This window comes from Palaemon carinicauda, chromosome 22 (assembly GCF_036898095.1).
Source record: "Palaemon carinicauda isolate YSFRI2023 chromosome 22, ASM3689809v2, whole genome shotgun sequence".
Taxonomy (NCBI): Eukaryota; Metazoa; Arthropoda; class Malacostraca; order Decapoda; family Palaemonidae; genus Palaemon; species Palaemon carinicauda.
In genome coordinates this window covers 19653840-19677815 of record NC_090746.1, presented here as the reverse complement: position 1 = coordinate 19677815, position 23976 = coordinate 19653840, and the positions used below count along the sequence as shown (strand labels likewise).

Here is a 23976-nt window from a genome sequence, read left to right as displayed (position 1 = left end):
CGCCAGGATCTTAGGAGGTGGAACCTGCGAGACCTTTGAGGACTTAGATGAAAGCTTGGCCTTAAGAGCTGGAGGCTCTTTGTTTGGAAGAGGAGCAGAAACCGGACACTGGTCCGGAAGCACTACCTCAATGTTCTGAGGGTTGAAGAGCTGGATTGCGATCTCCCTGGGTGAGCCCATGTCCCTACTCATCCTAGGATTGATGATGTTAGCGTGAGGTGAAGTCACGCCTCTCATCCGTCTCCTCTGCTTCTTCGCAATGACTTCCTTCACCTTCACTGGCGTGAAAGGCAAGTTAGCCATGTATGAATCAAGCAGGGGCTTGGCCTTCAGCAGGGGATCGGGGTGGAGGTGATCTGCGATATTTCTCTGCCGTCGACTTCCTTCTAGGGTCCTGACTCCCAGTTGACGAGCACGACGAGGGTTCCAGAGGTATCCTAGGGGTAGCCCTGACTGGAACAGTCTTGGGTTGTGGCGCTGGAAGTGCCAACTTCAGAGCCTTTTGGATATCAGCCACGAAGGTCGATGCCGACGAAGGAAGCTCTATCTCCCTGGATCCACCTTGGAGGTCCATAGAAGAGTGTCTCCTGGGTGAAACCCTAGCAGGATGCCCAGTCGATGGAGGAGATAACCTCTGAGGCAGAGGAATATGTTACTTTGAACGCAAAGGAAGGTCCGGATTACAGGAACGTTTGCAAACCTCTTAGGAGGCTACTTAAACCCTTCTGGGAAAGGTGTTGGTCTTTCAATGAAGGTAGAAGGCGCAGAAGAGCGAGAGGAAGGCATTGGATCCACACTTGCTCGTGATTCTGACACACCTACTCGCGAACTGCTCATGAAGTTCGCTGATTTCCTAGTGAAATCACAAGATTCACACGCAAAATAGCAAACTTCACCTGCCAACGTACGCGTTTCACGAACAGAAGTGCTCGCAACAGGAGCACTAGAGCCACAGAGAAAGAGGAAGGTCTAACGCCATCCTGCTGCCCCAGAGGAGCACCTACGTCCGACGAAGTCGGAAGAGGAGGCCTCGAGTAGGGACTACTGTAGAAGGAGAACGCACCGCATTGGGACGTGTCTCCGAGCGTCACGTAGGCGAGCGCTTAGCTAAGATTCCCAAGGCTGTGAAAGACACTGACGGTTTAGCTGGATGCCTGTCTGAGGAGTGATCAAGCTCATCATCAGGTTCGGTCTGAGGTCGTTTGGAAGGTCTGGTTGAGGGGCTACGTGCTGATGGACTACGCGCACGCCTACCTCTACTTCTAGACGAGGAACGTCTACACTTTGATCATGAACGCGATGTTTGTGAACGTGAGCATCTAGCTCTCGTTCGAGAACGGCGTGAACGTCACGAGTGCCCATCTTGCGAAAGTGAGCGTCGGCCTTGCAAACGAGAACTTCGTTCTCGTGAACGATACTCTCACAAGCGCGAACACCATCCTCGTGATCGTGAGCATCATCCTCACGAGCGCGAGTACCATCCACGTGATCTAGAATTAGAGCGTCTGGACCTGGGTCTAGACCTTGGTCGTGATTGTGAAGAACGCGATCGCGAGACTCATCCTCATGAAGCGAACCACCTCCTAGGAGAGTATCGAGACCTGCAGCCTTGTAAGCACGAAGCACTAGAGCATGAGCGTCTTCTAGGTGAAGAATGTTTTGATTGTAATAACCTAATATCATTACGGTCTTCCAATCGTCTTCTAGGCGATGAATGAAGTTCCAGAAGGGCGTGGCGATGGCCATGCTCTTCCCTTAGTGCTGCTGATGGAAGGCGCGCTGATCCCTGGAAGATCATCATCTGCAACCTGATGGTTCCTGTAGGCAGAAACAGACATTAAGTGGATCTTTTGTGAATACAGTATAGGCTGCACATTTCAAAACTTATTGCCATGTTAAACTTGACTTGCATGACCATCCTAAGGATTTAAAGGAGTAATCGTAGTTGCTTTACTACGAGTGACTAAGACCGGCCTGGAAGAGGCTACATACTTACAGGAACTAATTGGAACACATCTGCTCTCGTGTGCAGCTTATAGTGTGTGTCCTCATATTGGCAGCTTTATTTTAAACCTCGATTCCAAAAGGTTTAAATTCATTTCACAGTTCTTTGGTCTGCAGCCCTGTTGAAAGTTCTTTGGTCAGCAGCCCTGTTGGAAGCTGTATACAGATCCATCCACATTTATTAATCTGTTAAATGTTTTTGCATATGGAACCCAGTGGGATGGTACTATGAAGAAGGATTTTTATATTTTATATTTTCCTCTTTCTTCGTCTCTTTGAGATCTTGCTTAATCTCCTCTTGTTCCTTCCGGAACACTGCCAACATCTGCTGGATCGACTCTAGGAGCGATTCGCTCCTGCCGACCTGTGCTGCCAGTTGGGGAGTTGGGGCTGAAGAGGTTGACGGCATAGGTTGATATGCCATCACAGTGAACTGGGGGTCCTCAGTCACCGTCGAAACGGAGCCTTCTTCCTCCGTGGGTGGTTGAACCACTTCATCTTCAGGGCCTTCTTGCAGTAGGTCCTGTTAGGTATCGGTGGACACCTCCAGCATCCGTTCTTGGTGGATGTCCATGCCTTGCAGTGCCTTGTTGATTTCCACGTCCACTGTCAGGTGGATGAAGGGAGGCTGGACCTGTACCTGGGGCACAACCGCACTGGATTGAGCCTTAGGGAACAGAAGGCACCTTAGAGATTCGTTAGGTAGGTAAGATCGCGGAGAGTTCTTCTGGAACCCTCTTACCCACCTTCGAAGGGTTTCCCTTGCTGTATCCCTTGACTCCGTGGTGTCAGGGATATCGTCTCCAAAGCCGTCGGTCAGCAAGGTCGAGCAGTTGGAGCAACCCTTCGGGTCCCAGTACCTCAGGGATCCAGATATGATGCAGCAGGGGGCATGAGACCTGCACATCGTATGCCCACAAAAGTCCTTACTCTTGTGGTTGCAGAACACTACTGCACACTTCACCATTGGCTCCTCCTGTAAGGGAAAAAAGGGTGAAATGAGTATTCAGTTGTTTATATCATTGATATAAATGCATACTTTTAAATAGCAAAACTTACTATTATATTTAATAGCTTAGGATAGCAAGCTAGAAAGGAAATATGAAAGACATATCTGTGTTTCCTCTCCTAGGCAATCGCTGAGACCTCCATCAATATTAATATTTAAATTCCTTATAAGGGAAAATACAGGGTGGAATGACTCCTGTACGTAGAGCCGGAGTTAGTGAATATTTATACTAACTTCTCCACCTGTAGAATATCAATACCGAACGGTGTTTCATAAGTGTCCTGATAATCAAAGGATTCATCAGGGTGTTGAGGGAATACTTCAACCTCAGCATGTTATGAGGTCCCAACAATAGACTGTGATAGGATACACGGAGTATGTTAGAAATATTTGTACTAGTGTATTGTTGTATACTGTAGTTTTACCAACTACTGTATTGTTGTATACTGTAGTTTTACCAACTACTGTATTGTTGTATACTGTAGTTTTACCAACTACTGTATTGTTGTATACTGTAGTTTTACCAACTACTGTATTGTTGTATACTGTAGTTTTACCAACTACTGTATTGTTGTATACAGTACTGTAGTTTTACCAACTACTGTATTGTTGTATACTGTAGTTTTACCAACTACTGTATTGTTGTATACAGTAGTTTTACCAACTACTGTATTGTTATATACTGTAGTTTTACCAACTACAGTGGTACCTCTACATACGAATTTAATTCGTTCCACAACCAACTTCGGATGTAGAAAATGTTCAGATGTAGAAACGAATTTTCCCATAAGAATACATGGTAATTCATTTAATTCATTCCTCAGCCTAAAAACCCATAATAAATCCTTAATAAATGGCTACACATAATTACACATAACAATAACATAACTGCATAATATGAAAGAAGCATGTAAAAAAAGATAATTATTAAGAAAAAATAAATAAAAAATGTGTTTTATTGTCACTTTACCTTAGAGACAGGCCAACGCAGGTGTAGGATTTGCTACGCCAGGAGACGGACGATCGGCGAGAAGGTAGACATGGTGTTAACATGTTCTTTAAATAAATACTCTCTCTCTCTCTCTCTCTCTCTCTCTCTCTTGTTCTTCTTCACTGTTAGTGTTAGAGACGTCTATTAATTTTTTCTGAGAGAGAGAGAGAGAGAGAGAGAGAGAGAGAGAGAGAGAGAGAGAGAGAGAGAGAGAGAGATTAAACAAAAATGTGTTGTGTACATATGATTTTTAACAGCGTTAACGAGTTGAAAGACTGTTAAATGTAACTAAAAAAACAATATCCGCGAATATGAATTCCTTTATTAACTAAAACAAATTTTGATACAAACACACTCGTGTGCGTATGCGCAAACACACCCACACGCACGAGGAGACACGATCGGTGAGGAGGTAGAGATGGTGACTGCGATAACATACCGTAACTTACACTACGGAAATTTTAATCTAACTTAGCTTATTTATTTCTTTTTTATTTTTATATTTCATATTTTTTACATTTTTTTTCTTTAGATTTTTTTATTTTCATCACTTTCAGTGACGAGTTACAGTATGTTATCGCAGTCACCATCTCTACCTCCTCCCCGACCGTCTCTCGTACTGCGTAGCAATTTTTGCACCTGTGTGTGTTTGTGCATACGCACACGAGTGTGTTTGTATCAATATTTGTTTTAGTTAATAAAGGAATTCAGATTAGCTGTTATTACTTTCTTAGTTACATTTAATTGTTTTTCAACTCGTTGACGCTGTTAAAAATCAAATGTACTCTAAACATTTTTGTTTAATCTCTCTCTCTCTCTCTCTCTCTCTCTCTCTCTCTCTCTCTCTCTCGGAAAAAAATAATAGACGTATCTAACACTATAACAGCGAAGAAGAATGAGAGAGAGAGAGAGAGAGAGAGAGAGAGAGAGAGAGAGAGAGAGAGAGATATTTTATTTAAAGAACATGTTAATGCTATGTTTAGAGAGAAACAGAAAAAGAGAGACGTCTTATTTAAAAGAGCTTGTTAATGCTATCATGGTTTTCTTTGCTTCACTTTTTTCTTTTTTTCTGTTCATCACGCTGGCCCTTCTCACAAATGATCGTTGCCAACAATCTCATTGTCCTTTATCCCTATCAACAAAATGCGTTCTATCTCTTCCAGGGTATTGTTAAGATGTCTTGTAATAATGGTGATCCCCTTCGATGGTTATTTGCTTTAATAGCTGCCTTCAGCTTGATGATCCTCGAGATCATAGGCCTATTCCGGCCATATTGTTTAGCCATACAGTATCACTCACATGCACACTGCTCTCATGTTTTTCTATAATTTCTTGCTTCAATTCTAATGAAAGAATTGCCTTCTTCCTGTACTGAAACTTAGCTTCTTAGGCACCATGATTATAGGTAAAATCAAAAAGGAAATGTGAGAAAAGGAAGAAAATGAGCACTGTTAATAACAGACCAAACAGAGGACAACCACACGATACACACAAGAATAGAGAACTGAACACTCGACGCTCAATGGCGTAATGTTTACTTCGTGTGTCGAAATAAAATTCGGGTGTAGAGTCAAAAATTTGCTCGAATTTTACTTCGGATGTTGGAAAATTCGGATGTAGATACGTTCGTGTGTAGAGGTTCCACTGTACTGTATTGTTGTATAATGTAGTTTTACCAACTACTGTATTGTATAATGTAGTTTTACTGACTACTGTATTGTTGTATACTGTAGTTTTACCGGTATACTACCGGGATTAGGCTAGTGCCTGACGGCACTAACTGATAGAGAGAGAAAAAGAATGGAAAGGAGGATTTCCTATTATTATGGTTTAGCACAATAATTGGAAGTATAGGAGGGCTACTGCCGCCTACTGTCTCCTTGCCAGAATGAGAGTTCTAATGGGAGGGGAGGAATGCATCTGATTCTAGCTTCCATCCAGCCACAGCTTTAGCCGCCAGCTGTACTGCTGGTTGCAAGGTTTGTGGATGGCAGACCAAGAGAGGACTGAAGAATTCTCAACAGTATGATGGGTTTCCCAACGGCAGCCATCAGGGCCGGCTCAGTCTTTCCCCCCGGGCCATTCGCCTCCAGCGAAGGAGGGACATAAGGAGGAATTGACCGAGGCGGCAAACTAACCACCGCTGGTAGGGTCCCGGCCGGCAACTTAGTCAACCCAGCAAGCCGGGATGGCTGTCAGAATACCGGCGAAAGAAGTGTGTGACGGCTAGGCTGACACTAAAGGACAGAGGGGGGGAGGGGAAAGGGTCTTATAGTTTGCAGGGGAGAAAGGTGGCGGCAAGTATGCCGCCTACTTTCGGCTGTAAACTAAGGAAGCATGGCTTCCTGTGCCGACGACGACGTGGTCGGCAGAGGAACAAAGATTCCCCTGTCGGCAACATTGTCGACTGTAAGACGTGTCTTATAGTTTACAGGGGAGAAAGGCGATGGCGGGTATGCCGCCTACTTTCGGCTACGCTTCCGTGCCGACAACGTCGTGGGCGGCAGAGGAAAAAAGATTCCTCTATCGGCGACAAGACAGTACACCCTGAGTTATGGTCTTAGTTCAAAGCCGGGATACTCGGCGGCAAAGAAGACAGACGGTGTAAGACTATCTAAGTCAAGCCGGAGTTTATTACTCGGTGGCGATGACGAAAGATAGGGTTTGCCGCTTGTAATGGCGGTGGCTCAGTGAGGGAGAAAGGGTTTAGCCTCTTTTCTCTAAGAGAAAAATATCGAATCATATCCATAAATTCTAGGGGATATCTATCCCCAACCGAATTAATAGGGAACGATACGAAGAGGTTAAACAAAGGGAATTACTTTACTAACATATACAAAACGGGTTAGGCTAACCTAACTCCGGTGGGGACCGCGGCCAGGTCGGTACTACTGGGGTCACCGTTGTATACGAAAGTAACGTTACATATCGGAAGAGGAAATATTATAATGTACAGTGAACCCTCGCTACTTCGCGGTTCGACCATCGCGGATTCACCACTTCGCGGGTTTTTTTCATAACCCATATATATATACATATCGCGGATTTTCCGAAAATTTCGAAAATACAGCGATATCTGTGAAGACCCCAAATACGATATTTCGTTACCTGTAATTCCATTAATACTGTAATTAGTAATATCTGCTCTTACTGATTGTTCATTGCATTACATATGACATATAATTCAGCACAGAAAGAAATAAAACACGAAAAGAGAATGTGATCATACGATAATTCAGTACTGTATACAGTACGTAGTAAAATTAAATCGAACATGAAACGCAAATCAGATGCAGTCATACCATATTAGAATGGTGTAAGGCTGCTGATGGCTACTAGTGTACTACAAATGTAATGGATGTGCTTCTTTTCCATGAATCTTTTGTATGTATACGTACGTAGTACTGCATCCAATAATATTCTTTGTTGCAAAAAATCACATTTCGAATAAGCGTACGAGAGAGAGAGAGAGAGAGAGAGAGAGAGAGAGAGAGAGAGAGACACACAACCTACAACAAAAGCGTAAAATAGCGTATGTAAAACTGTATTATTATTATTGTTATTATTATTATTGTTGTTGTTGTTATTAAAATTATTATTGTTATTATTATTATTATTATCATTATTATTATTTTTATTATTATTACAGTATCATTATTTATTATTATTATTATTATTACTGTACAGTATACTGTACGCAGGGTGTCTTGTACTTTGAATTGGTAACCTACGTAGCATATAAGACGGGTTGTGATTGGTTCAAGCGCTGATAGATAACAAATCAGAACTCAAGTTTTGTTATCTAGCCTGTAATTGGTGTTTTGCCCGCATCTCCAACTTCCAGCATCTACGTTTTCGCGGTCACTTTGTCTCCCGCCGTATCGCTGTGTAGATGTTGTTAAGTTATTGTGAACTTTAATCTGTGCTGTGCGTGACTGTTTTAAGTTGAACTTTTTGTTGAACTTTCTGTTAAACCCTACTGTACAATGCCTCCCAAGCGTTCTGCTTCTACTAAGGCTGGTAGTGAGCCTAAACAACACCGAAAGATGATGACGATTGCTGAGAAGGTGACGCTTCTCGATATGTTAAAAGACGGTAGAAGTTACGCGGCCGCTGACCTCGAAGACCTGACGAAATCGTCCAGTGAAGAAGACAGTGAAACACAGGAAGAGATCCAAGAAAATGTCGAAGAAACGGGCTTAACATTAGAACGGCTTGCCAAGCTCTGCAAGCTTGCGAAGGAGGTGAAAGAAATGTTGCAAGAGTGGGACGAGGATATGGTTCGTTCTATGCAATTCTGCAACAAGATCGATGAACACGACTCCCTACAGGATGCTCTTGCGAAAAAAGAAGCAACGGCAGCAACTTCCGATCACAATGCCCTCGGAAGAAATTGAAGAAGTGTCTCAGGAAGAAATTGAAGAAGTGTCTCAGGAAGAAGTTGAAGAGGTGTCCCAGGGAAAGACACCTTCGTCTGAAGACACGTAAAATACTGAGTAAAACATTGGTAATAACAAAATCAACATACTGTATAATCAATATAATCGATGCAAAAACTAACCTATACACAGATGTGTACAGTACACTAAATGCGTTTGTTTCTTCATTATGATCAGAGAAACGTAAACAAAACATTGGTTGCCATTTTTTATCGTGCTTTTTGCCGTGTTTAGGAAACGCATGATATAAAATCGCCTTTAATATTTGTGCCTGTTTTAGTTTAGGGTACTGTAGTACATGCATTAAGTGTTCTGTACATTAAAGGGTAGTTTGTTAACAGTACTACGTACAAGGGAAGGTTTTAAAAGTCTGAATATACATGTTAAATAAATAGGTAAATATGGTGTCAATACTTCGCGGATTTTCACCTATTGCGGTCGGGTCTGGAACCTATCTACCGCGATAAACGAGGGTTCACTGTATGCAATTTCTTCACTAGTATAATTCGCCTAACTAGCTAAAAAGTTTTCTTTTATAGCTAAATACCGGGAGCGTCGCACTACTGACTTAATAAAACGTGCGACAGCAGTCTCAAAATGGCCAAAACCGGTGTCGGCTACACTCCACCAAACACGCTTAAATCTTACGAATTTAACTGTGAGAAGGGAGCCTTAAAATTAGACACAGGAAAGATTAAATACTCAACTTTCCAGAGGCACAAGATGCTGGAGATTGCATAATAATACTCCGAAATCAGTAACAAACACCGTGAGAAGCGTGGGAGCGCACTTAGCTTAAATGCTACAGATTAAAGGAATGATGGGCCGTAGTAGTACGGAGAGGAGGTCCAATGGATACCTTGATAACGGCTCCCCTTTCGTTCACCATTCTTCCCCCTCAAAGAGTTAAATCTATTCAGGGTGAAGATTGCTATGTGTCGTATCAAAAAATACGTCCCCTGATATTATGCAATATCTTTAAAGATATATTAAGGATACTCGCAGCAGGAGTTAGAATTCTGGAGACCTATAGTTAACTCTCTGGGAGTATCACAATAGCAAAATATCCCTTAGAAAACTTCCTAAAGGAACCTTCCATCAGGACGACATGGCCGAGCCCAAAAATGTATATTATCTCTCTCTCTAACTCACACACACATTTAGTATACAAGCTACAACTTAAGTCAAATCTCTTACAGTTCAGAAGTTGAAGCCAAGGTTAAAGTTCTTAACAAATTTTACCTCTTGACTAACAAGGTTAGCGTATACTAAAGTCAGACATATAACTTACTGTTGATCTAATTTTATAACCATTCAGACTGATGAAATTCCTTGATCATTTAAGCATGATCACCATTCATGCTCTGACTGAAAGTGTGTACACTTTGTAATAAAATTTGACATAAATACATTATACCACATAACATGAATTGTGAAGCCAAGGTTAGAAGGACAAAATCTAGTGGACACATAGATGAACAAGCAGAAGGAAAAACAGAAGCCCTGTCTGCCATTGTTGGTAGATGAATATTTGAAGGTATGATAATGTCTGAATTTATTTCATCAAATACACACAATTCATCTCCTTCCAAAATTATTCCAACATAGACTACATGATTACATAGCAAATTCTAATAATCACCATACAAGAAATATATTACAGTACTGTACTGTATTACTAACTTGGTGTTGAAGAGGTCTATGATTCCACAGTTCACCATGATCCACATCATCTTCATCAGAGTCTTGTGAAAGTTGACAATTTCCAGAGGATGGCATTGCTGATCCACTCTGGCCGTTGTTTGACATCACCCCCTGTGAAAAAGATTAAAAAAGAAAATCAATCTACCACATATTGAATCACAACAATTAAAATGATCTAAACATGACAAATTTGGAAGTAATTTGTATTTTTTCTAATGATACCAGTATCTATTTATAGTGGTATTACTTTTGGCGAAGCTGAAAGACGAGCCACTAGACTTTTAAAAAGGGATAACCACCCATACCAGTAGTTAGTTGGGGGGGGGGGATAGCGACCCCTCTCACTCACACACCTGTGACAGTAACTCACTTTGCTTGGAGGTAGGACTTCAAGGGAGACTGGGTTGACAGGCAATTCTGTATAAATAGCTACAGGTTTGTATTGTTAGGAAAAATATAAATTACTTCCAAATGTCATTTGTTCCGTAACTAGAATATAAACCAATGCTATTTATAGGGGGTGACTCACCCATTAGGAGGGTGGATGTCCCAGCCAATTTGGCTTCTTGGCTTTTAACCAGGGATTTCCCTTTGTGTGTGTTAGCACATAGGTTGAAACCCTAAAACCTCGCTAAACCTTGCTATGCATGGTCTGCTGCCTACACAAGCTGTGTGTTTGTGATACTAGCAATATGACTGTCAGGGTAAGAGTTCTTCCAAGTCATAGGGGTCACCAAGACCTTCCCAATACCACTTTGCATGGTATGGGGACGCAACAGAATTGCCAAAATACTAGGTTACACAAGGGAACGATGGTTTACCTGCAGTGGTCGAGGTCAGCTTTGCAGAGGACCCTAGATGCTGATTTTCCCCAAGAGAAGGGATAATGGAGAAAAGAAAGAGCCAGTCATTCTTATTCATTCATTCAGACTAAAACTGGATCACCAATGTCCTCAACTTTCTGCTACTTGTCCATTAAGGAGCTTTGAGGTATTAAACCACTTGTTGTGCAGCCACCACAAGACCAATAGAGAATGTATAGAGTCTCCTGTGGGTTATGTCCTGCAAGTAGTGGGCAGAGAAGATCGTCCGACGCTTCCACACGCCCATTTGTAAAACCTGCGCCACAGAATAGTTTCGTTTGAACGCCAGGGACGTAACAATGCTCCTGATGTCATGTGCTCTGGGTCAATGTGTTGGAGGATCTGGACTTATTGCAAGGTCAATGGCTTTGCGAATCCATGCATAGATGGTGTTCTTTACGATCCTCTTCTTGACCCTCCCTGTGCTGATGAAAAGAGCTGGCACAATGGGGTGAGCTAATGCTGTTCTTTTGAGGTAGTGCCTCAAACTCCTTACTGGACATAGCAACAGATGGTCTGGGTCGTTGGTTACAGAATGGAGACTCCTTATCCAGATGGGATCTAATCTAGGATCTGCTACCCCCGGATTTTGATTCTTTGCTACAAACTCCGGGGCAAAGCTGAAGCTTACCTCTCCCCATTCCCTTGAATGGGCGATGTCATATGAGAGATTATGAACTTCACGGACTACTTTGGCCAAAGCCCAGGCGAGTAGGAACACAGTCTTCAACTTGAGGTGGTGATCTGTTGCCTGGCAAAATGGTTCGTCACGAGGACAATTAAGACCCCGAAGAACTCGAACCATGTTCCATAGAGGAGGTCTCACTTCTGACTGGGGACAGGTACGTTCGTAACTTCTATGAGGAAAGTTCCAGCGAAGAGGAAACGTCTACCACTTTTCAGTTTAAAGGCAAGACTCAAGGCTTAGCGATAGCTTTATACAGCCAAAACAGAGAGGAGCATTTCCTCCCGCAGATACATGAGGAACTCCACTATTGCAGGAATAGTTGCATCGAGGGGAGATACAGTATATCCCTTCCACAACATCAACCACAGAAGACATTCCACTTTGCCTGGTAGATTGTGGCTGAAGATTTTTGCAGTTGTCCAGACACCCTTTTTGAAACTTGTTGCAAAATCCTCTCTAAGTGAGGAGAGCTGGATACAGTAGTCTCCAGGCGTGAAGTCGTAGCAAAGCTATGGTTTTGTGGAAAGATATTGGAATGTGGTTGTCCGAGTAGATCGTGTCGTATGGGCAGTTCTCTTAGAAGCTCCGTCACGAGGTGCAGAGGGTCTGGGAACCATTCTGCATGATGCCATAGCAAAGCTATGAGGATCATTGAGAGATTGACTGCTGTTCTGGTCTTGCTGAGTACTCTTCTCATCAGAGCAAACGGGGAAAAGTCATAAATGTCGATGTTGTCCCACCGTTGCTGATGCATCTTACCAGAGAGCCATGGGTCTGCGACTGGGGAGCAGTACAACAGGACTGTTGCAAAAAGACTCACCGTCAGGGAACCCCACAAAGTCAGGACTTTGTTGGCTACTAGATGGTCCAAAGACCACTCAGAGCCCATTATCCGAGTACTGTAACTGTGGTCAGGTTGTCCGCGAATACATTCCTTTTTCCGGGAATAGAGCGAGCTAATAGGATCTGCAAGTTGACTTTTGCCCATCTCAGTATCTCGACTGCTATATGGGATAGGGGCTGCGAAAAAGTACCATCTTGTTTGTTGATGGGAGCCACTACTGTTGTGTTGTCGTTCATCCCCACCACTCAGTGGCCTGCCAGGAACTGTTGGAACTGTTGATTGATTGATTGATTTGAGGTTTTCTGGCATCCCAACATATAAGGTCATTAACGCCGATACCGTTTATTGTAAATAAAAAATTAAAACCATAAAAGAATATGTAATTAAACCATAAAAGAAAAGATGTTATTTTAAAACTTGAATACTGTATCTTTCAGAAGACCTGCTTCTGAAATAAATCTAAAAATACCACTAGCATGGTAGGACACATCATTTCCAAGAATCTTGGCAAGGATGAGCCTGCCATCATTATTTCAAGCCTCATGCAGATATTTATTTCTTTCACTACTATATGCGAGGCATTCGGTCAACAAGAGCCTCACTGTCAATGGTACCAAACAGTCGTCGCAATATGACTGATGCTGGCCCGCCAACAAAAACTCATGTCATCTAAGTGTAACCAATGCGGAGACGACAAAGAGAAGTCTCCCACTTTCAGGGCATCCCATTATACCTCCAAGGGGATATAACATTATTTATTTCTCTCATCTGATTTTCAAGTAAACTACTGTACCCCAATGCTGTTGCCAATTATTATAAATAAAATTCTTAATTGTAGGTAAAAAAAATCATTACTGGGAATCGGATACCTTCTTGGTAGCAACTCGGCTGCAGCATTCTTTGCCAGTGAATCTACCTTGTAGTTTCCAGACACACTTACATGTGCCTGAACCCAGCAAAATCGAACTGTTATACCTTCCCTACCACTGGAGAGATCGAATCCTGAGGCGACCACTGGGAGCTAGACGCGCCAAAGATGAAAGGTGTCCGAGAAGAGGTAGCCACGTCTGAGCTGGAAGTTCTTCCCGTTTGAGAAAGGGTCTTGCGACCTTTCTCAGCCTCATTATCCTGTCGTCTAATGGGTACACTTTGTGGAGATTGGTGTCTACTATCATGCCTAGGTATACCAGTCTCTGCGTAGGAAGCATGGCAGACTTCTCGAGGTTTACCATGATCCCCAGATCTTGGCAAAGCCTCAGAAGTTTGTCTCGGTGTTGAAGAAGGATTGACACCGAGTACGCTAGGATTAGCCAGTACTCCAGATAAAGGAGGAGATGGATGTCAATCCTCTGTGCCCAAGATGATACTAGGGTGACCACTGGTGAAAACTTGAGGTGCTGTGGAAAGACCGAAGCACAGCACCTTGAACTGGTATTTCCTGTTGTCTAGGCTGAATCTTAGGTACTTCTTTGAAGACGGATGGATTGGGATCTGGAAGTATGCATCCTTTAGGTCCAGTGTGCACATGAAGTCCTGTGGTCTTATCACTTGTCTGACTGTGTTTGCTGTCTCCATGGTGAACTGAAATTGCTTGACAAACTTGTTCAGAGCTGAGAGGTCGATGATGGGTCTCCAACCTCCAGATGCCTTTTTAACAAGAAAGAAGAAGCCAGGGGACTCGTTGAGGACCTCTTGGAGAGCGCCCTTCTTCAACAGGGTCTGGACTTCAGCCCGGAGGGCTAGCTCCTTTGCTAACCCCATCGCAAAGGAGTCTATTGACACTGGATTCCTGATCAGGTGAGGGAGAGATGTTGGCGAACGGGACACGATATCCTGAACAAATCACGGAGATTGTCCAGGGTTCGGCCCCGAGTTGCTTCCACCTTTCCCAGCAACTTTGTAGGCATCCCCCCACTGGTGGAAAAGCAGGGGGAATGCCTTTCCTAGAACTTGCAGCCTCAGCCGCTCCCTCTAGGAAATTTTTCTCCCCTGGAGGACTTGATGCTTTTCCCGTCTTTGTCGGAATGGCCTTTTTAGACACCATTATCTTCACTGGTGTCTTGTTCGTCATAATCGTTGGACGGGACTGCTGAGGAGCTGCTGGTTTATAGAGCTTGAATGTCAAAGCGCTATGGAGGAGGGAGTCCTGATGAAACTTCCTCCATCTCTCAGCAGCATGTTCCATGTCCTTTTGCTCAAATAGGAAGGATCCCTCTAAAGAGAAGTTTCTGAGCCTAGCGATCTCGGCATTCGGGACCTACTGATGAAATCTCTCGGACACCGCACCTAAACGATTCAGAAAGGTGTGCGCCCATAATTTCGATACTTGATGGTGCGAGTGCCTAAGAAGGAAAGTTTCCATCGCTTTCCTGGTGCGTTCCTTGAAGAAATCCTCGGTTCGAACCAGGATTCCCAGGGTCCCAAATCACAGATCAAGCCTAGAAGTAGCCTGCTGCATGGCATACTTTGTGACCTCAAAATATATCCTATGCTGGACGCGAGGAGGTGGGAGAAGCTTGGCGGTAGAGCTGGAACGTTAGGAGGAGGGGAGCTCGGAGAGCTGTTGGCGATCATACCCCGGGCACCCATTAGCCCTTAAGACCAGGGCAAGGCTGCACTGGTCTTAGAGGGCTTCTGAATGCCAAAGAGACAGTCTAAGACTGTCTTTGCCCTGTCTTGTGGGTATCTCAGGGTAGGTAAACCCGTTGAGTACCCTAATAAGAGTCAGAACTTGCCAGAATGCATGTTCTGACTCTTTCTGCTCCCCCTCCAAAGTTGGACTAGCAGTGGTCTCCTTCTCCCACCCCAGAGAGCTCCTCTCGGGTTGGGTTGTAGGCATCCCTAGAGTGACTAGAGTGGTTCCTGTAGGCCTGGAGGTCCTTGAAGAGGACTTTGGGAGAGTCTTCGAGTCCTTTGATTCCTCCCGAGGAATGAGGTAGGACTCAAGCATCGAAGGCTGGATGAGATTATCCCTACTGACTTACGTTGGTGGTGGAGAACTCTCCGTGCGAAGAGAAACATGACAAGATGACATGGCCGGCCCGAAGGCTTGCACTACTGCTCTGACCATGGCACTGAACCAGGGCTGCTTGCTGACTGATGCACTGTCAGAAAGTTCCCCTGAAGGGAAAGGGACCGAAGGTTCCCTGTGAGGAGTCTCTACCAATGTTTGCGGTGGTGGGTCCGCCTTTGACGATCGAATCTTCGGGATGCTGAACCCTTCTGTGGAGCCTCTTTTCCCTTTCCCCGGTGCTCATGCTGTAATGCGTTTGCAAGGAGGGGAATGGGGCGACGGTGACATGTCACAATCTCTATTGTGAAGTTCCTTATAGTGTTTTGAAGCTAAGAGAACCTGCTCTGAGGTTTGGCACAAGTGCGCAGGAGTGTGTTGGCGAGCTAGAGAGTGCATGTGCTCACGAGTGATGACTCGCAGTACGGCGCTGCGCAGGAGCGCGCTGGTGGGCAGGTAAATATGTGTGTGCAGGCGAACGCTGGCTAGCTGGAGAGCGCTGGCACACACGAGCGCGCTGGCGCACACGAGAGCGCCAGCGCGCATGAGACCACTGGCACTAAGGAGAGCGCTGGCGAGTAGGAGAGCACTGGTGCGCAGGAGAACATCACTACACATGAGGGCGCAGCCGTGTAGGAGAGAGTGCAGCTGCACAGAGAAGCGCTGATGAGTTGGAGAGCGCTGATGAGTTGGAGAGCGCTGTTTCGCTGGCGAGCTGGAAAATGCTGGTCTTTAGAATGTTGAGAATGAGCTGGAGAGCTCCGGCGATCAGGAGATCGTTGGGGGTATTGAAAGGCGTTGACGAGCAGGCAAGTGCTGATGCACCAAAGGGCGCTGAAGAGCTGGGGAGCGATGACGCTCTGGGAAGCGTTGAAGTGCTGGAAGGCGCCGACGTGATGCTGGTGCACTGAAGGGCACTGGCGCGCTGGAGAGCGTTGGTGCGCAGTTAAAGACTTAGGAGGTGCAGCACGAGCAGGCAGATGATGATGAACAGGAGACAGTAACGATGAAGGCAAGTCAGCAGGGCAGCATGAAGGAAGACTGGAACAGGGATGCGACCTTTGGAAGGTTGAATATCCTCCAACAGGGATCGCAAACGATCCACAGAGGAGTCCAAGAACGAAGTACGAGGATTAGCGGCAGTCAGGAGAAGGTCCAAGAACAGGCGAAGGTCAAAGGCCAGAAGACGACTGAAGCGGAGGCTCCTCTGCGGGAGACGACTGCGAAGATGAGGCTGAAGAGCCGAAGAGGTGCCTTTTCACCGATGATGAAGGGCCACCTCTAAGGCGAAGCAGAGGGCGAGCTCTGCGTCGAAGATGCCTTCTAGGGGCCGGGTGATCAACAAGCTGACCTTTAGAGGCACCAGTCCTCCGCAGAGGAGTCTATATGAGTGAACTCCCCCGAGGAGGAGAAACACTCGCAGGAGACAGAAGAAAGACTAAGTTCCCCCCCCGAAGGTTAAACAGGAATGGGGGAAAGAGAGTCGGCAGCAACAGCTGGAGAATCTGAAGGTGCAGGGGCATCGGCGGCACCCACAGAAGACGCCTCAGACACTACAACGTCGATGCACGACAGAATATAATTCTGAAGTCGACGATGGCTGCGCACTAGCACAACCAAAGATGAAACGCAGCAAGGAGTCCTTAGAGGGCGGACTCGGAAGCCCCAAGTATGACCACACCTGTAAAAAAGGAGACAGAGACAAGGACTCATCCGGAGGGAGAGGTGGGACCGCTTCACTAGGGGGATGCAACACCATCTCTCGAGGACCGGGGTTGGCCATAAATTAAAGGGTCTATGATACTACTTGACGGTCTTTCAGAAGAGACCAAACGAGCAGAAGCTACAAAGGAAGGTCAGGAAGCAGAAGACGAGGTCTTGGGTTTTCCCCATTCAAAGAAACCTTCGAAGGAGAAATATCCCGCTTTGACTTCTTCTTCCGCCATCGCCCAAACCTTTCCCACTGGGAGGCAGACCACTTCCGACACACACTACACCTGTTGTTACTATCACACTGTTGACCTCTGCAGGCAGGACAAAGGGTATGACGATCGGTGTCCACAGCTGACATGAAGGTTCTGCAGGGCCGACCTTCAAGTCCAGGGCAAGTACACATGGTTGCAGAAGTTAACACACACTAATCAAAGAGAAAGCACAAACAAAAGCAATTATTGGAAGTCCAAAAATAGGCAAAGGATGAAGAACGTCAACGACCATACACCATCCGAGCCAAAAGCAAAGTGGGCTAAATCACCAGTGTGTGAGTGGGAGCAGTAGCAAGCTAACCCCCCTACCACTGCTAACTAGCGGTATGGGTAGTTAACCCTCGCTAAAATTTTAACGGCTCGTCCTTTCAGCTTCGCTAAAAGTAATAACCCCTAATAAATAACGTAGGTTTGTATTCTAGTTACGGAACAATTAACAATTGAAATAAAATATTTTAAGAACAGTAACAATCTTACAACAGATCCTTCATATATAAACTATAAAGAGACTTATGTCAGCCTGTTCAACATAAAATCATTTGCTGCAAGTTTGAACTTCTGAAAGTTCTATTGATTCAACTAACCCGATAAGAAAGATCATTCCACAACTTGGTCACAGCTGCAATAAAACTTTTTGAATACTGTGTCGTATTGAGCCTCATGATGGAGAAGGTATGAGATACTACTGCTTGAGAGTTATGGTGACCTTTGACTAGCCAGACAGTACTACATTAGATCCTTCTCTCTGGTTACGGTTCTTTTCCCCTTTGCCTACACATACACCGAAAAGTCTGGCCTATTCTTTGCACATTCTCTTCTGTCCCCATACACCTGATAACACCAAGATTACCAAACAATTCTTCTTCACCCAAAGGGTTAACTACTGCACTGTAATTGTTCAGAGGCCATTTTCCTCTTGGTAAGGGTAGAGGAGACTCTTTAGCTATGGTAAGCAGCTCTTCCAGGAGAGGGACACGCCAAAATCAAACCATTGTTCTCTAGTCCTGGGTAATACCAAAGCCTCTGTACCATGGCCTTCCACTGTCTTGGGTTAGAGTTCTCTTACTTGAGAGTACACTCGGGCACACTATTCTACCTTATTTCTCTTCCTCTTGTTTTGTTCCAGTTTTTATAGTTTATATAGGAAATAATTATTTTAATATCGTTACTGTTCTTAAAATATTTCATTTTCCTTGTTTCCTTTCCTCATTGGGCTATTTTCCCTGTTGGGGCTGATTGGGATTAAAGCATCATGCTTTTCCAATTTGGGTTGTAGCTTAGCAAGTAATAATAATAATAATAATAATAATATTAGAATTAACTGCATAACTAGTGTTACGAACAAGATGGTGTTGTCCGGGAAGACCTGAATGTACAGGATGGTCAGAATTATGAAAAATCTCCTGCAGCATACATAAAAAGCTCATTGAATGACGGTGCCGGAGATAAAAATCTAGATCAGGAATAAGAAATTTAATAGACAGTAAGTTCCTGTCCATCAAATTAAGATGAGATTCAGCAGCTAAAGACCAGACAGGAGAACAATCCTCAAAACAAGGTAGAATGAAAAAATTAAAACACTTCTTCAGAATAGATTGATCACTGAAAATCTTACAAGACTTTAAAATAAGTACCAATCTAATTGTATAACTTTTTCAAACTATCTTGTTTTCACCTGTCATCATAAAAATGGCATCACTGTAATAAAAATAAAAGGTTACCATAATCAAAACCCAGTAATAGTAATGAAACACGATCAAAACACCGTAGCTTTAATATGTTCATCATATTACACATACAATCTTGAATTAAGTTAATGATTTATTGGTGTTTGCTCTGCCATAGCTCACTTCGTTCACGATTAAACATTATATAATTGTTCCTATGTTGTGGTAAGCTGAACGTGTTCCGCTATACGTGTCAGCCACGTTGGCTAGCATTTCAACATTATCAAGTACTGTATACTAACTTAACAAAGGGGTGAATACACACTTAACAATGGGGTGATTTGAAGCTTCGCACTCCAGCCTAGCCTCTATTCAAAACATTTCCCATTATCAGACTAAATATATAAAACACATGTTTCTAACCTAACCTTTCATTATTAACAAATAATATAAAGCGCTATATCTTTACTTTATATTCCCATATTGAAAACAAATAACAAAGGCTTAGAATATGAAACATTGGGCAATTTATTCAATTTGAACAATTTTCAACAGAAGCACTGCCATTCCTCCAATTTTTTTTTCCTGAACTACCAGGTGGCCTATGCTAGACTAAAGGAGTAAAATGGGATTTTTTTTTTATTAAAATCTGTCTTTCTTAATAGAGGTTTGGCCAGTAGTAAATGGCATTACAAATGATGCATTTGCAAAGATCTATTCAATTATCAAGTTCCAATGCCCTTATATTGCATTGTTCTATAATAAAACTAGCTTAAAGGAAAACAAGATCTAGCCTAGGGTGCAAACCTACTTAAACAGTCAATTTTCTCAAAACTAAGTGCCCTAACTCTACATGGCCCCTTAGGATTAAATTTAACAAAACAAGGATACATATGACGAGTTTAGCTGTTAAAAATCTTCAGGATATAGCCTACAACGAGCATACCTCTTACAACAGTTGAGCAACAGCTCAAAAATTAAGAAAAATATGCATCTGGAATAAATCAAGACTACGTAATGTTCAAAGGGCCCTAACTTTCGGCACCAATTCTCAAAAGTCCAGATGCATCCCTGCAGAGGGCAACATATTACAAAAAACAAATTAAAACGGAAGGCTAACAAAGTAAGGGTTTACATAACGGAACTTTTACTGTCAAGAAAGAATCAATCTAATGGTCAGAAATAGAAGTTGCCAAGGGGCATCCTTTCGTAACAAAGTCCTCATTTTAACTGGGAAGAGATCAACTTTTGGGTCAAGTCCATTTTGCCCTGGTCGGGGGAAGACCCTTCACCAAAAAGCAGCCATTTTGGAAACCGATTCTTTCCTTTGACCTCTTCAATTGACGTTACATAGAAAACTCATAATAAAACACAGGTGTAATACAAAAGACAAACTCACCTAAAAGCTGAAAATATTCTTTTAAAATTTCAAGCGAATACACACATATAAATGTCACTTTCCCCCCTCTTCAATTAGGGTGGACCTGTCTGTCGTCACTGAAATTATTGGAACAAAACAAAGAAGAACATTTTACAGAATGTAAACAAAATACTTCGACGTCTATAAAATGACTTGGTTGATTACACCGTGTTATTCATATATCAACATCTAGTGATTAAAATATAACATTAAATTCAAACATATAATATTTACAAATCTTTTCCACATGAATAACATACAGTTCTTCCAATTTCGATGGATAGTAAGTTTTTTTTTTTTTAGCCTACATTATGCATTAATTAACCATGAAAGGCTTATGGTATGACAAAGCCCATTAAGATTTGCATCCCACTATAACAGATCTCGGAGAAACATCACGTATTTCCAATTATAAGTAATGTGAATACAGAATTACACACACCCACACACACACACACACACACATAAATATATATATATATATATATATATATATATATATATATATATATATATATATATATATATATATATATATATATATATATAATTAAAAGCTCAAGATAGACTCGACTGGTGAAATCTAACCGAGGTCCTTTGCGTCAATAGGCGTAAGAGGAGATGATACATGCATACATACATACATATATATATATATATATATATATATATATATATATATATATATATATATATATATATATATACACATATACTGTATATACCGTGCTAGGTGGTATATCTTAACAATCCATGTTTGCCAACGGTTATATAATCGGATGAACAACCTGGTGAAGTAACGTGTGCCTGAATTGCCTTGCCTTATGCTGCTATGCAAGACATGGGCTCTTGCGTTGACAGCCCGTGAAGAAATAACGAGAACTTGGATGTGTGGAGGAAATAGTATCGGAGGGACTAGCTAACAGAGAATTAAGCTCATAATTTTGTATTGAGCTAGCTCACTCTGAATTACTGAATTAGCTCGCTCCGTTGGAAGTTTAATAAACCGTCAGTCTCTCTCCATTCGTCTCGTAGTCCTCACAACTTATTTATTAGTTATTCTATTTGTATTTTCCAAGCAACACATATGTACGCAATTGCTGCAAAGTGCTTATGAACTGTTTACCATTATAAAAGCAGTTAAGTAATTAATTAGACGGTGCTTTGATTTAATCAAAGATTCAAGATTGTGAGTAGTTCTGAACAGTTGAAATGTCTGTTCAGTGTGGTTCCTTTCTATGAAGATTATTGCAGTAAAGTGATTACGAACAGATTATCAAAGCAGGTAAGTAGCTAATATTGTGGTCTTGAGTAGTTCTGGGAAGTTAAAGGGCTCCTTTTATGTGGTTTCTTTTTCATGGAGATAATTGCTATGAAGTGACTGTGAACAGTTTAAAATTATCAATGCAGGTAAGTAGCTAATTAAAATGTCTTTTGTTTATGAACAGTTGTAATAGCTGCGGTGGATAAGGTTACATTAGTTAAAAGAATAACTTTAATTACAATTCGAGCATTACTCTGGGTATGTACTCATGCCTGAGTTGCCAGTTAACCTGTGACCAAGCACCATCATGCCCTAGCCTGTGATGGCTGTAGCAAGTGATGTCATCATGCTTGTGGCAAAGGCTACACTACAAAGGAGTGCAAATATGCAGTGGAATGTAAGTAATTTAGTGTTTTCTATTGATTTGGATTAAATATTTGAATGAAACTGCAAAGCTGCTATGAAACCTGTATTTTCACACAATTGTCAGTATTGCTATGCTGTGATAAAGGATTAAGAAATGCATATATGATTTATTTATTCATAATTGCTATCAATTTTATCAATACACTTATAAAATACTTACTAGAGTAACACAAGCAGTTTTCAACACCTCGCAGTTTTCAATGTGTAACGGCTTATAAATTTATGCTAAATGTCTGATGAAGTCCATAATACAAGAAAAAATATTTACTGACATGGGTAAGGGCCAATAATTGGTACTATACATCTTCTGAAGTAGTGATGTAGATGTTCATGTGGGTGTAACTAAAAATTCTAACAAATAACTGCTATAAAAATTTATTCCAATTAAGAAGTGTATATATATATATATATATATATATATATATATATATATATATATATATATACTATGTTTCCTCTTTTTACATGGCCTTGACCTACCATTCTTCTGTCTCACCTGTACAGTCGGAAGTGCCCCGCTCCCCCCGTCAACACTTACCAGACCCCCCAAGTGCTGCATGGACGGCACGGCAGCTCCCGTTCACCAAAGCTTCCATTTCTCCAGAGGAGAGAGCCGCACAAGTGTCACCATTTTCTTGGACATTTGTAAGTTTAGAATTTAAGTAGTGAAAACAACAGTGCAAAAACAAAAAGAATTCTGGAAAGGGGTATACTGTGCTAATATATGCTCTGTAAAATATAGGGTATGTGTGAAATCCGATAATTTATCATCAATCCATAGTCCAGATACTCTATTTCAACATCAACTTTAGAAGGAAATTCTCTATCGAATTTCTTCTTTACCTTCTCTTTTTTCTGTCTTCATCCTTTTAACCACAGAAGAAGGATCCAATCTTTGTGCCAGGAGTGCCGGAACTCACTTGGAGACTGATGGAAAACACTTTCAAGCATCATGACACCAAGCTGACCAACAGCTATAGTCTAGTAGGAAGATAGGGTTCCCATGCACCCCCATGATACATTTTTTTAACTTGCATTTTTGCAATCCCTGGGGTGTCTGGGAACAGAATCTCCTTTGTTCCCATTCAAAAAAATGTCCCATGTGGATCGTTTAGCCGTCTATTTGTCCGCCATCTTGGATTTCTTGAGATATAAAAGTTAGGGGTAGGGGAAATATAAAGGACCTTTTCGTAAAGAAATAAATTAGTTACAGGTACAAACTAGGTATCATTGGAAAGGGTATGAACAGCACTATCACAAGAACTCATCACTTATTCGGTCATGACATTGATGACGTCATCAGGGGTCAAAAGGTCACGTTAAAGGGGCACTAGTCAAAATTCGGGCCCATCCAATTTGTTAACCATCCTGCACCTAACTGAATAAATATTTTGGATTCTACTTTGCTTCAAAGAAAGTGTACATGAATAGATAGTTTTTAAATCTAAAACAAATTAATTAAATAGAGTGTAACATTATTAACCCTTTCCACGAATAAAACGAAAATATTGAAAAAATAATTTTTTAAAATGAGATTAATGTGAAATTCCAGTTCGACACATCTTTGTTTTCTCTGCCTTTCTGTTATGGTAAAAGGCCTTATATGTTCCAATGAGTCCCGAAATACAGTCTATGTATAATTCCATTGGCATCTTCACTTGG

The 23976-nt window shown here is 42.3% G+C and overlaps 1 protein-coding gene and 1 long non-coding RNA gene across 2 annotated transcripts in view; one reads left to right on the top strand and one right to left on the bottom strand.

The window, feature by feature from the left end:
* The window catches only part of LOC137616354 (uncharacterized), a 335573-nt gene extending 314860 nt beyond the window's left edge, over positions 1-20713 (bottom strand). Inside the window, exons 1-2 of the mRNA XM_068346014.1 lie at positions 20604-20713; positions 10127-10258 (exon numbers count right to left, since the gene is read on the bottom strand). Of these exons, the coding sequence (XP_068202115.1) occupies positions 10127-10252 (126 nt within the window). The 5' untranslated portion in view covers positions 10253-10258; positions 20604-20713. The remainder of the gene's footprint in view (positions 1-10126; positions 10259-20603) is intronic.
* A 1453-nt stretch (positions 20714-22166) lies between these two features.
* On the top strand, positions 22167-23291 carry LOC137615811 (uncharacterized). Its single transcript, XR_011039266.1, has 3 exons — positions 22167-22285; positions 22819-22959; positions 23194-23291. It is a non-coding gene; the product is annotated as an uncharacterized lncRNA (long non-coding RNA).
* Positions 23292-23976: the final 685 nt, after the last annotated feature.